This window comes from Onthophagus taurus, chromosome 7 (assembly GCF_036711975.1).
Source record: "Onthophagus taurus isolate NC chromosome 7, IU_Otau_3.0, whole genome shotgun sequence".
NCBI lineage: Eukaryota > Metazoa > Arthropoda > Insecta > Coleoptera > Scarabaeidae > Onthophagus > Onthophagus taurus.
Genome location: NC_091972.1, coordinates 6,921,057 through 6,933,513, shown reverse-complemented (window position 1 = coordinate 6,933,513; position 12,457 = coordinate 6,921,057). Strand labels below are relative to the sequence as shown.

The window sequence follows — 12,457 nt, the reverse complement described above, 5'->3', positions numbered from 1 at the left end:
TAAACAAAAAATAAATAATAAATGCATGTATTTTAATATAGTAATAAATTGTAATGTATGAGTAAAGAAAAAAATTAAGAATTAATAAGTTATGAAATAAAAAAAAAACAGCGTAGTGTATATCTCAGTATCAACAAAGCTGGTAAAAAAAGGAAAGTTACAGACACTAGAACGTGTTGGGTAATTTCATTTGGCTTTGTTATTTTGAGTTGTTATTTTTCCTCCCTTCCCAGTCCATTCTTCCTTAAAGTTCACATCACAGCCCAAATCTCTCAACGCTGCTTTTGTATCATATTCGGATTTTGGAAAAGTTTTTAAATTCGCTTTTAATATTTCCTCTACACCCAATGATAAAAATTTTTCGTTTTGATATCGACTTCTAGACACCATATTGCGAATAGCCCAACTGCTATGTTTTTGAACGGCTTCGTTATCTCTATGCAATTTCATTACATCTACAATAGCGTTTGGCGCACCATGGTCGTAAAATGCTTTACTATTTTCGGGGCAACGCAATGTTAAAGCAGCGATACAAGCTAATGCGAATGTGGCAGTAGAGGCATTTTTATTATTCCTCTCCAAACATTCGACAATTGTCAATGAAAATCCGAATTGAATAATATGTGCTTTGCATTCATCGTTTCCTGCCAAAGCTTTTAACACTTTAAGACTGTATCTAATAATTTTTTCGTTTGCAGGAAATTGTTCCATCGCATATTTAACTAAAGGTAAGCCACCAGCATCCTCTACTTTCTTACAGAATTCCGTGCGAACGAGAAGGGTGGAAATTGTCAACAATAAGTCCATTACAAATAGTTCTTCCGTTTTAAATTTTTCTAACAAGCGCATAATTGCGCAAAGAGTATCACTGGCTATTACACGAGCATGTTCGTGCGCTTTTCCGAAATCTACTCTTACATCATCGTCAAGTACTAAAGCTCGTAACACAGCGAGTATATCTCTTAATAAATTTGCATTTGCTTCATTAAGGCGAGTCTTTAAACGTCCTAGAATTTCAGCGTTAAATATGGATTGTCTAAAACAAATAAATATATTAATATTAATGTTATTTAGAGTAAGATTATTAGACCGAGTTATGTAATCACATGAGTACTGTAATTATGCTCTAGCCCACATGTGATATACAACATTTTATCTATGACTGCTAAAAATTACTTAAAAATCAATTTCTTTAAAAAGGTCTATTTTGACATTTATAAAAATATTTTGAAATGATTGTTGACAATTTTGAATTAATGTCAGTTTCAATAACATGTTTACTCATCTGGAATAAGTGTTTCTAAATCTAAAAACATAACAATTAATGTTTATAATAAATAGTATTGTTTCTCTTTAAATAGGTAGCAGTTTTTCTTTTGTGTTGGTGCTCGTTTCAATAAATTATGTAAGTCTGTTTTGATTGGGCTCAAAATGCCTTACGTAATGAAACCAGTGCGGTAATGAACTTACTTATTTGATTACGTAACTCAAATCACCTCAAATGAGTGTGGTAACAACTTATCCAATCAGTCATAGATAATAATATAAAATTATACGAGCATATAATGAGGGCTATTATTCACTAAGGTTAAGTACATAATTAACCTGAGTGAATAATAGCTCATTATATGTGAGATACTTTGTCCATGACTATAGAAATTGATTCCATAAATTTATTTTTTAAATAAATTTTGGAATAAAGTTTAAACGTCAATGTGACACAAATTCAATGTCACCAACTGTAACCAACTTCACAACAATTTGTCCAAATTAAATGGCAATTTTATGAAACGTAGTTTTTTTTACGAAAATTAATTAACTTATGCTTAAATCATAGGAAAAAAGGAATTAGTATTTTTAATGTCAAACCTTTAGAAAGTCGGAAAAAATTGAATTAAATTGACGTTTTTTGAAATTTTGACGTTTCAAATAATTATTATTAGTCTGTCAAGTTGATTACCCGTGAATAATGATTATTATTCACCGTTATTATTCACTCTGTGAAAAAGGGCTACCCTTTTGTTTTAGAAAGCTTTTTCATAAGGTATATATTATAAGGTAGTCTTGGACAAATTTATTTCTTTAAATAAATTTTTGAATAAGTTTAAACGTCAATGTGACACAAATTAAATATTACCAACTGTAACCAACTTCACAACAATTTGTCAAAATTAAATGGCAATTTTATGAAACATGTTTTTTTTTACGAAAATTAATTAACTTATGCTTAAATCATAGGAAAAAAGGAATTTGTTTAAGTTTTTTTAATATCAAACCTTTAGAAAGTCCTAAAAAATTAAATTAAATTGTTTTTTGAAATTTTGACGTTTCAAATAATTATTATTAGTCTGTCAAGTTGATTACCCGTGAATAATGATTATTATTCACCGCTATTATTGACTCATGAAAAATGACTACCCTTTTGTTTTAGAAAACTCATTTATAAGGTATATATAAGGTAGTCGTGGATAAAATTAATTACCTATTTTGTTCATGCATTATGCAGCATACTTTAGTCCATTTCAAAACCAAACTCATAATATCCTGATTACCACTTTTATCCAAGTATTTTATAATCATTTGGATACCCACATCATCTAACAAATCTGGTTGTTTATCCATTAATTTTATAAGCGTTGTAAAACAACTGTTTATAACAACATTATCCGATTCATAGTTCTGTAGAATTTCCATTAATAAAGGATATGTATCTAATTTTCCTATAAATATTCCAAAATACTTATTAATGAGTAAGTCATAATTTCTTTAATTACCAGCATAAACTTGATATTGTAAACCTTTCTTGCATTCTGCTTGGATAATATCAAGTTGACCAGTAATGTACGATGGCTCTGCATGTTTCTGTACAAGACATTTTAATGAAATTAATGCCTCCTGTAATTCTGGTGATAAATCCTCATTGTTGGTAGCCATATCAGTAATGATATTGCTCAAATCAACACCCTTTCAATATAAGAAAGCAAAATTATTATGACAAATATGTCAAATAATACAAATGTCAAATTATTACCTGAGATTTGAGTTGTTCTATTGTTTCCTTGATAGCCTCCTCTTGAGACAGCTCAAAATCGGACATGTTTTGGTGCACAATTTCTTCGTAACAATCTTGAGTTATTACAAGATCCATTTTGTTTCTATAAAAAAAGTGTTTGATTCATAAAAGGGGGTTGTTCACCTTGATTAACTGTTTAAGGAGACCAAGATTTCTTGATATGAATCATAATCAATGGATAAGTGTATTTAGTTATAAATTTAACCTTTAAGGCATTACATTTTAGAATACACTATATTTGTTAATTTATATTTTTTTTAATATGAAAATGTAACATACCTAGTTTTTTTTAATTAAACCTTTTGTTGTACGGAATAGATATCTACACTGACAGACAACACAAGTGTCAACATGTAGATACCAACAGTCAAGATTAAAATTAAACTTACACTAAATCTCTCATAAATTTAATAAATACATTTTAATTTTATACTTTTGTATACAAATTTTATTTTAAATTATCCCAAATTTTAGATATTACTTATAATTTTGATTAATGTAAATGTAGTAATAAGGAAAAATGATGTTTATACGTTTTGGCTACGTTCATAGTTGTGTTATTGAAAACTTTTCTTTCACACTTGTGTATGTGTATGTGTTGTCTACGCAACATGCCCTGATTCTCGTAAACTTTTAACAACATTAATTTCAGAAAAACACAAAGATCTATAATAATTTTATTCTTAATATAAGCCACAAAAAAGACTATACGTTTAGTTTTACTTATTTTTGTTTTTTTTTAAAGAATACGTAATTTACGTTTGTTTTTATTTGATCACTGTTAAACATTGAAATGGCTCAGTGGACTGGATACATGGTTTCAGTGGAATGCGGTAATAATTTAGGCACATTTCAGGGAGAAATACTATCTGTGACAGATTCAAAATTGTCCCTCGCAAAAGCTTTCTGCAACGGTATTCCATGTGATAATCCAGAAGTTCTTATAAGGTAAAATTTATTTTTATATAACAACACATACTTACAACAATGATAATACAAAATTTTTAGAACGAGTGATATAATTGATTTAAAATTAATAGACAAACAATCAAGTCCAACAGGAAGGAGTACAATAACAGTAGCAAAACCGATTGCAAAACGTGAAAATAAAAGCCAGAGTAACATAACAGAAACTAATACAACATCAAATAAATCAGTGTTCAATCAAAACGGCTCCCATCAGCAACAGCACTCGAATGATACCGCAAAATCAAAACCAATTGACATAAACAATTCAAAAATGACAATGTCGGAAGCACCTAAAGGAACGCCTATTAAAAAGGAACGAGGAGGAAAGGGTAAATGGAGTAGAAGTTGGAAAGATGAGGCTTGTTTTGGTTCACCTTTAGGTGACGCAATAACGAAAGACTTTGATTTTGAGAAAATGCTTGCTCTATTTGACAAACAAGCCGTGTGGGATGAGATCAACTCAAAACGACCTGATAATATTAAAAGTTCCGAACAAAATAAGAAACAAACAAAATATAGACATGATGAAAATGTAATAACATCTACCCCGGCGTCATTAAGACAAATTATTGTACCTCAACAAGAAAAATGTGAATATGTAACTGATGATGGCCTCATTGTACCAAGCATATCTAGATTATTAAGAACTCGGCTATTTTTAATGGGTGAAAGAGCGGGAATTTCTTGGGAACGTCGTACTGAATTGATGGGGAGAGCCACTACCGAGATGGCTTTACAACTTCTTGGCGGTGCTCACAGACTAAATCCAAATAATATTCATCAAATGCCCACTGTTGTATTTTTATGTGGATCAAACAGGTAAAAATTTTATATTTTACTAATTTTTTTTATATAATCATTTTCATTTTAGACCTGGTTCTGTTGGATTAAATGCAGCAAGACAACTGGCAAGCCATGGTGTACACACAATAGTTTTCGTTCCAAATCTAGATTCAGGTTTAATCCACAAAGAATTGGAATTATACAAATTGACAAGAAACAAAGTTGTAACTGATGTGTCTCAACTCCCAGAATTAACCGACCTCATAATAGTATCTTTGTGTGAAGAATCAGATAATTTAAAATTGTATATTGCGTTAGCAGAATGGACGTTAAAAAATAAAGCGTCGGTGTTGGCAATTGATCCGCCTGCTTCTGGTACCCCTGGCATTATTGCTAAATATTCTTTAGCGCCTGTATTGCCACTACCACATTCGACAGAGAATGGAAAAATTTATTTATGTAACTTGGGCTTTCCCGTGGACGTTTTTAAACATGTTGATATTATGTATCGCTCGCCATTTGGTTCAAAATTTGTTATACCCTTACATCCTAATGATGGTGTTTAAAAAAAGAAATTTTAATGATACATAACGGAACTGATACTAATTGAAAAAATATTTTAATAAAGTTGTCATGAACTAAAATGTTTTCTTTTCAAATAATTTCCTATTTTTAGCAACACATGGTTATGTTAGTAATAATGTAACAAAAATCAACTTGATGCTTGAATTAACATAACTATACTATATAATAGCCATTTATGGCATTAAAGAAGATTTAAAGTGACACTACAAGTTGTGTCGCAACTCCAGCGCGCGGAAAAGCTTTGCAAGAACCAGAATATCCAGAAATGGAAGATAAATTGTATAAATGGTTTTATTTGCAGCAAGAAAAACATGCTACAGTCACAACTAACTTTTCATGAGAAAAAGCTCTGTAAATTTTTACTAAATGTTATAAACACAAAACGTTTATTGCAAACAGAGGAAGGATCAGTCGATTTAAAAATAGACGTAGTATTCGTCAATTAAAAGTGGTTGGAGAGAAACTCTCTAGCGACTCATCTACGGTGCAACCGAATATATTACATAGTCAAATATACAACGCAGATAAGTCTGCATTATTCTGGAAATTACTTACCGGAAAAGTCTCTTAGAACACGTTCTATCTATGGAGGAAGATGATATTTCCAAAGCACTGAAGAACATTTCTATTAAGGATGCTGTGTTCATGCTTGGGACAAAATGTCGGCTAATTTAATAGAAAAATTCTAGAAAAATGTATTCCATTGACAATTCTAAAAAATAAATGGATCTCGGTTCAAAAAACAGAGCAAGGTGAACGAGAATTAAAAGAAATCGGTGTTATGTTTCAACAAATAAGCAATGATTATCATCTTTCTCAATCAGAAGTTAACGATTGGATTGTTTTGGTAAAGATCATGTTCCGCTGGATAGTGACAGCAGTTCTGTCCATGAAGACGCTGGGACAAACGAAAACGAAAGGTATTAAAAGCTTCAGTAAGGGTATCCAAAGTTCTCCAGGTGACCCTAGATATCATTTGCGTTGGTGTAAGAGAGAGAATCTCTCGATAATCCCGCAAAAGACAATTGTTGTGCCCTTCACCAGGAGACGAAAGTTTGATGGACTATTCCGTCCAACTATCCAAGGTGAAGAAATTACTTTCTCAAAGGAAGTCAAATATCTAGAAGTAATCCTAGACAAAACCCTCTCATGGAATGGACATTTGCATGGAGTTTTGCACAAAGCTAGACTATCCTTGTGGACTTGTCGCAGTCTTTGTGGAAAAAATTGGGGTCTTACCCCTGAAAGACTGTACTGGCTCTATGCCTGGTATAGGAAAGTCCAACAGACTTCAGTTATCAGTAAACTTTCACGAATTCAAGGAGTAGCTAGATTGGCAATCTCTGGTGTGATAAGCAGGACGCCAACTCTAGCAATGGATATTCTGCTTTGCCTATCCTTTGCATTTGCATATAGAGAAAGTGGCTAGAACTACCATTTACAGATTTAAGCAATATGCTCAAAACTATTCCGATATGTCCTACTAGTTGGTGTATTATTTGCGATGGCCAAACATAGGATTGGACTGTGGGCTGAAGAGAGACTTCGACTACTGTGGACCAGTTCTCATGGAATGAGACATGCTAAGTTTAGAAAGAAGAAATTTAAACAAGACTATTTATTTATAAGATTTTTTTTATAATATTTAAATATGGCTTCAATAATCTAAATAGAGCTGGTTTTAATTGATTCGGATTAGCGAAGATTTACTGTACTACCTTTCTCGATATAAACTACCTTCTAAACACATAACTCCATCTCCCATTTCAGTCTAGCGCTAGATGGTACTTTCGATCTTTGTTTCATTATTTTGAGAAGGGTTCTTTATATGATTTCTCCCTTACTTTAGTTTAGAACGGAACATTATCAGTGGTTCGAGTTTGTTTCGACCATTGTTTAGAATAAGAGCGTTCGAAGCGAATGATTTAAAATCTCGGACGAAAAAAAAAGGCGACAGAATTCCCATGAGCAAAGTTCGGACGAAAGAAGCTTAGAATTGAGAAATGTGTGACAAATTTGCATTTGTTCAATACGGAATTACACTCCTACACGTCTATGTAAAAGCCGCTCCTTACATTTCTCATAAATCAGCTAGTTAGATCATTAAAATTTACTCAATCGTCAACTATGATAATGAGATAAGTGATTTTCTATATAACACTTGAAACTGTAGTATTCTTATCGATAAATTCAATCTTTAAACGTTTGACAAACTTGGAATGTGATTAGATTTAACTTTTTTAATGAATCATTTTTCCCAAAATTAATGGAATCATCTAAAATTATTAATTTTTACCACGATTTTTTATTCACAACCATATATTATTATATCATTGAATCCAATAAAATTGTTAAGTTTTACTTATATCATGATGTGAATCATGACGACATTTTTTCACCAATATAAAAATTTATAGTGTTACAAAGTTTAAATTTATTTATTTTTTGTTATGAATGATTGAAATAACTTACATTTGATACTAATTCTATCATTATTTAATAAAATATATCAAATATATATTATATTTTAACAAATGATTAACAACAATAAGCTAAGTCTTTGAAATAAATTATAAGAATTATTTAGAATTTGTTCCATATTGATTTCTTTCCTCATTCAATCCTTTTACTAATTCCTGAATTAAAGGATGTTCAAATTGTCCCTCCATATGATCGAAGAAATCTTGAAATTCTCTTGGTTTGTTCCTTTTCTTTTCAAGGTCAAATGCGGTGAATATAAAATCAAATCGATCTAAATCTTTAACAAACTTTGCTTCGGGTGTGGCTTTGGTTTCATATTCCTTATAAAGTTCCTGCATTAATTGTCCCTGTTCACCACCAACTAATTCACAAATATCTTTCATAGCTTCATCTTCTCTTCTGTGTTTCTCTTCTTCCGGAATACCATCATGAGGAGTTATATCTCCAACTATGCACTCAGCCAAATCGTGTATTACTGTTAATTGCAAACACTTTAATCTGTCCAAATTGGAGTTGTTCGGTAAAAGAAATGTCATCATAGCCATGGCGTACATATGCCCAGAAATAGTTTCAGCCCCTTCTACACCCCTTCTTTCCCATCCTCTTCTCACAGAATATTTTAATTCATGCACTAAATTCAGAAATTTTAATACACTTTTTACGTTTTGTAATGACTCGTTTTCCAGCGATTTGTTATCCATTTTGTCGATATTTGTCTTTTCTAGTCACGTAAACTAAAATATGTAATATTTATAGGTTAGATAAGAAAAAACTTAATAGAAAATTACTTGGTAAAATGATAAGATAATTTTCATTATCTATCAATGTATCGATAACAGCGATTTATAGGAATATATTTTTCAAAAATATTTCTCAAATTTAAAATATATTTTGAAAAATTGATAACATAACCTCTCACGATATTAATGACATCAAACTATTGAGAGATAACAGGAAGAAGCACAGGAAAGAAGTGACTATAAATACTGTATATTGAGAAGTTGGTTTAATTATATTGTAAATTTTAAAAAGAAATATATTATAAAATCATATAAGATTTAAATAAAAATTTTTATTGTTATCGTAGCCTAGGAATTATGGTCATTATTTATGACAAAGCAATCAATCAATCATATAAAATTACCCACATCACATATAATCCATACAATTCCTTCCCATGGCGTTTTATGTAATCAGTGGAAAACCGGATTGCATAGATTTTGTTCAAGTAAAATACGTATGTTCCTATTTAGCCGATAAATTACCTACTTTTGAATATAAAATGATTGAGCAACCAAAAGGTCAATGGGAGTTCTTTCTTCACGAACAAAACCAAAAGAACAACTGGAATCACAGGACGTCTCCTTTAATTTGGAAAGAAGTAGCCCGTAGAGGCGGAAAAGCGTTTCTTATTGGCGGAATTAGTGAATTTTGGGAATACGTGTACGATTATTACGGTTTGGAAGCCGTTTTACCTAAAGATGATTTAGACGCGTTAATCCAAGATAACATGGCGTTCTATCAAAATAAATTAGATGAAGAAGCTAGTGAAGCACAGAAAATTTTTAGAATAACCATTAATGGAATAAAAAATCCTATTTTCAGCTTAATCGTCCCGTCTTTACTTAATATACCTAATATTAGACCTCCAGCTGGTTTGCTTATAAGACTATTTGATATGGAGATAGAGATGACTCAAGATTTTGGTGCTTTGCTCGAGGTAATGGAAGCAACGTCAGATATGACTGATAAAGTAGAAGTTGTCGGTAGCTTGCAACATGCTTTTGACGATTGCGATTTGTTTATTGATATTGATCAAGACTATGCCCGTAAAGAAGATGAATGTATGGATATGTGGTTGATTAGAAACATGTCATTAATGGCTGCATTTGGGGACGCTGTAAATGGCCACGCAAAAAGAGACTTAAAAATAATATTGGCACACCCAGGACCTTGCTGTTTCAACGGAACCTTGTTAGCTGAATATTGCACTGCTATAAAACCCTCGAATATAATTGCAATATCAGCTGATAAAGGTTCATTACCATTAAGTATTATTTCAAAATTATGTAAAGTACCTTTAGACCAATTAAGCGCTCCCCCGGTTTGGGGCTTGTGGCTAACACCTTTCATTGATGTTGGGTCAGTATTGAAAAGATGTGATATTCAGAGGCCATATCAAAGGGCAATTAAAACCGACGGAGGATCTACCCTTCCGTTAGGACGAATTACTCCAGAACTGCATTACATTCATTATATGTCCGACGAATTCGAAGAAGAATTGTGGAATAGGGTAAACGAAACCAAAGAGACCGTTCCTAGAATTTTAGGAAGACCATTAACTTATGCAAAAGCTATGGCAACAATAAAAGTTTTGGAGATTTGGTTCTCTGGTAAACCAAGCGATGAAATTATATCATTAGGAATCATATCAAACGGCAGTTTTGGATTTCCAGCTGGTCTTTGTCTTTCTCAACCAGCTAATTTTGATGGAAACTCTTGGTCACCTTTTAAAAATTTTCCAATCAGTGATCATGCGAAGATAAAAGTTGACGAACTTGTTTCCAGTTTGGAAGAGTTATTCACAAATTATCATATTAGCAGCAGTTTCTATATTCAATCTGCTTGTCGATTAATGATATGATGCTGAATAAATTGTTATTAAATAACAGCTTTGTTCAAATTTGATTTATAGATATCTACATTAACGGCACAGTTTAATTGACCGCTAGATACGGTAGACACAATATACATCGATTAAAGGAATATCATTAACTTATAAAAACTTTAATAACAAATAAATATTAACATTAGTTTTTATTTTTTTAATTATTTCGTTACCATCTTGCTATTACAAACTAATAAAGTCAAATGTTACTATAACTGACAGGTGATTTGAATACAACTTCACTCTATTGGTTACCTAACTTCTGATATTGTCAATTTCATAAAGAAATTCCTTAAAAATGGCTTTATTCCACGTTCAAAGAAGATTAATGAGCAGTGGCTTACAAAAGTTTTGTTATAATTTGGCCGGTTTCAATAAATTGGGCTTGATGCGAGATGATTTGCTTTTTGAAGATGATGATGTAAAAGAGGCTCTCAAGAGGTTGTCCCAAGCGAAAATCGACGAACGTAATTATCGTATTTTGAGAGCGACTCAATTAGACATCCAAAAATCGATTTTGCCCAAAGATAAGTGGACAAAACTTGAAGAAGACGAATTATATTTAACACCTCTCGTCAATCAAGTTATTAAGGAGAGAGAAGAACGTGAAGAATGGAGCAAAAATTATTAAAGATTGAGTGCTTAGTTCTTGGAAATTGTAAAGATGAAGTAGCTTTCTTTGTTATTTAATACATTTATTAATAAATTTAATCTAGTCTTCTTTTATTTAATTTATTATGTTAATCAGAACTTAAACAGATTAAAAACTACCTTAATATGTATATATTTGAAAAGAAGTTGTTACAATACGCTAAACATTAATATAACGGCTTAAATTAAGGCACAAATGTGTTTTAATACTAATAAATACAGTTACAAAGATTTTAATTTTCATCATCTTCAATTTTTGGTGCTAAATAATATCGAATTTGGCCCAAATCCGGGATTTCATATTCAACAACTAATGGCACATTATCAGACATGGAAAGTTGTACTTGAGCAGATAAAGGAGTTGCTTTTGTAAATGAATTTAAATATTTACAAGCAAACGTAAGTGTAACTGGCTCTTGCATTTCAATTGTAATTTGCTCCTCTTCATTATCGATATTATTAGTTTGAGCCAATTTAATATTAGCCGATCCAATGTCACCAGCCGCAGAGAATTGCACCCCTTCTTTTGTACAAGAAATCACAACAGATTCACCAAATTGAGATAAATCCCTACAAATTCGCGCAAATTCTGCTGATGGCATATGAATTTTACAAGAAAATTCAGTATCAGGAATGCCCAAATGTTCTTGATCTAAATTCATTAATTTCAAATCAAACTCAGCAATTTTTTCATGTTTTTTTGATTCAAACATAAATGTTACTTTGTCGGCATCATCATGGGCTTTAATAGTTACGGTATCATCGTTATTTGCACACTTTAAAATCTTGGTCATACTAAAAATAAATTCGTTGAAGATGTTGCAATAAAAAAAATAACATCTACCTTGCCAAATTCATTCCCATAGTTAAGTTTCTGTCGCATCTATACTTATCAAATCCATCGGCTCTTAAAGTTAAAGAAACCAAACTAACGTGAGAATTATCCATGGCTTGGAGCTGAATGCCGGAATCGGAACAATCGAAAGAGGCATCGTTTAGGAGGTCTTTAACCGCTTCCAAAACTTTCTTTAACGTTGCACTCGCTAATAAACGTGCTTCGAACATTTTTAAAAAAGTTTGAGATGTTAATTGTAAATTAGCGAATTTGGAAACGCACAAAAACGAAGCGTGTTAGATCTAGAACGTTAGTAAAATCCCGCCAGAAATATAACTTGAAATTAGCTTTGAATAACCTATAAGCTGTCAAATGTCAGTTAACTTGGCGCTATTTTTGATTTAAATAAAAA

The 12,457-nt window shown here is 31.5% G+C and overlaps 6 protein-coding genes across 8 annotated transcripts; 3 read left to right on the top strand and 3 right to left on the bottom strand.

Annotated features, from left to right (window-relative positions):
• Window positions 1-11: 11 nt before the first annotated feature.
• LOC111422768 (armadillo repeat-containing protein 6 homolog) lies at window positions 12-3,451 on the bottom strand. Its single transcript, XM_023055992.2, has 5 exons — window positions 3,353-3,451; window positions 3,032-3,155; window positions 2,775-2,964; window positions 2,483-2,720; window positions 12-1,036 (listed from the first exon to the last, which is right to left on the bottom strand). Exons 2-5 carry the CDS (start codon window positions 3,146-3,148, stop codon window positions 187-189), a joined length of 1,395 nt encoding a protein of 464 aa, XP_022911760.2. The 5' UTR covers window positions 3,149-3,155; window positions 3,353-3,451; the 3' UTR covers window positions 12-186.
• A 196-nt stretch (window positions 3,452-3,647) lies between these two features.
• On the top strand, window positions 3,648-5,469 carry LOC111422843 (Enhancer of mRNA-decapping protein 3). Its single transcript, XM_023056094.2, has 3 exons — window positions 3,648-4,021; window positions 4,082-4,861; window positions 4,914-5,469. The coding sequence occupies exons 1-3, from the start codon at window positions 3,867-3,869 to the stop codon at window positions 5,389-5,391; spliced, it is 1,413 nt and encodes a 470-aa protein (XP_022911862.2). The 5' UTR covers window positions 3,648-3,866; the 3' UTR covers window positions 5,392-5,469.
• Window positions 5,470-7,829: 2,360 nt separating this feature from the next.
• LOC111422809 (5'-deoxynucleotidase HDDC2) lies at window positions 7,830-9,260 on the bottom strand. 3 transcript variants are annotated; one of them, XM_023056050.2, is made up of 2 exons: window positions 9,161-9,260; window positions 7,830-8,625 (listed from the first exon to the last, which is right to left on the bottom strand). In XM_023056050.2, the coding sequence occupies exon 2, from the start codon at window positions 8,590-8,592 to the stop codon at window positions 7,990-7,992; it is 603 nt and encodes a 200-aa protein (XP_022911818.1). In that variant the 5' UTR covers window positions 8,593-8,625; window positions 9,161-9,260; the 3' UTR covers window positions 7,830-7,989. The 3 variants fall into 3 exon arrangements, with proteins under 3 accessions (XP_022911818.1, XP_071053340.1, XP_022911817.1); XM_071197239.1 differs by lacking the exon at window positions 9,161-9,260 and adding an exon at window positions 9,040-9,151; XM_023056049.2 differs by lacking the exon at window positions 9,161-9,260 and adding an exon at window positions 8,680-8,858.
• Window positions 8,997-11,279, top strand: LOC111422807 (putative malate dehydrogenase 1B). Its single transcript, XM_023056047.2, has one exon. It carries the CDS (start codon window positions 9,069-9,071, stop codon window positions 10,533-10,535), a length of 1,467 nt encoding a protein of 488 aa, XP_022911815.2. The 5' UTR covers window positions 8,997-9,068; the 3' UTR covers window positions 10,536-11,279.
• LOC111422810 (cytochrome b-c1 complex subunit 7-like) lies at window positions 10,792-11,279 on the top strand. Its single transcript, XM_023056051.2, has one exon. The coding sequence runs from the start codon at window positions 10,858-10,860 to the stop codon at window positions 11,188-11,190; it is 333 nt and encodes a 110-aa protein (XP_022911819.1). The 5' UTR covers window positions 10,792-10,857; the 3' UTR covers window positions 11,191-11,279.
• Window positions 11,280-11,327: 48 nt separating this feature from the next.
• LOC111422808 (Proliferating cell nuclear antigen) lies at window positions 11,328-12,407 on the bottom strand. The gene is made up of 2 exons (XM_023056048.2): window positions 12,055-12,407; window positions 11,328-12,005 (listed from the first exon to the last, which is right to left on the bottom strand). The coding sequence occupies exons 1-2, from the start codon at window positions 12,273-12,275 to the stop codon at window positions 11,444-11,446; spliced, it is 783 nt and encodes a 260-aa protein (XP_022911816.1). The 5' UTR covers window positions 12,276-12,407; the 3' UTR covers window positions 11,328-11,443.
• Window positions 12,408-12,457: the final 50 nt, after the last annotated feature.

Coding starts and splice junctions, on each gene's coding strand:
- LOC111422808 (XM_023056048.2), bottom strand. CDS start 12,275: ATGTTCGAAGCACGTTTATTAGCGAGTGCAACGTTAAAGAAAGTTTTG. Junction 12,006..12,054: donor ATGGGAATGAATTTGGCAAG/GTAGATGTTATT, acceptor ATTTATTTTTAG/TATGACCAAGATTTTAAAGT.
- LOC111422807 (XM_023056047.2), top strand. CDS start 9,069: ATGGCGTTTTATGTAATCAGTGGAAAACCGGATTGCATAGATTTTGTT.
- LOC111422810 (XM_023056051.2), top strand. CDS start 10,858: ATGGCTTTATTCCACGTTCAAAGAAGATTAATGAGCAGTGGCTTACAA.
- LOC111422809 (XM_023056050.2), bottom strand. CDS start 8,592: ATGGATAACAAATCGCTGGAAAACGAGTCATTACAAAACGTAAAAAGT.
- LOC111422843 (XM_023056094.2), top strand. CDS start 3,867: ATGGCTCAGTGGACTGGATACATGGTTTCAGTGGAATGCGGTAATAAT. Junction 4,022..4,081: donor AATCCAGAAGTTCTTATAAG/GTAAAATTTATT, acceptor CAAAATTTTTAG/AACGAGTGATATAATTGATT. Junction 4,862..4,913: donor TTTTTATGTGGATCAAACAG/GTAAAAATTTTA, acceptor TTTTCATTTTAG/ACCTGGTTCTGTTGGATTAA.
- LOC111422768 (XM_023055992.2), bottom strand. CDS start 3,148: ATGGATCTTGTAATAACTCAAGATTGTTACGAAGAAATTGTGCACCAA. Junction 2,965..3,031: donor TAGAACAACTCAAATCTCAG/GTAATAATTTGA, acceptor TTATATTGAAAG/GGTGTTGATTTGAGCAATAT. Junction 2,721..2,774: donor ACAATATCAAGTTTATGCTG/GTAATTAAAGAA, acceptor GAATATTTATAG/GAAAATTAGATACATATCCT.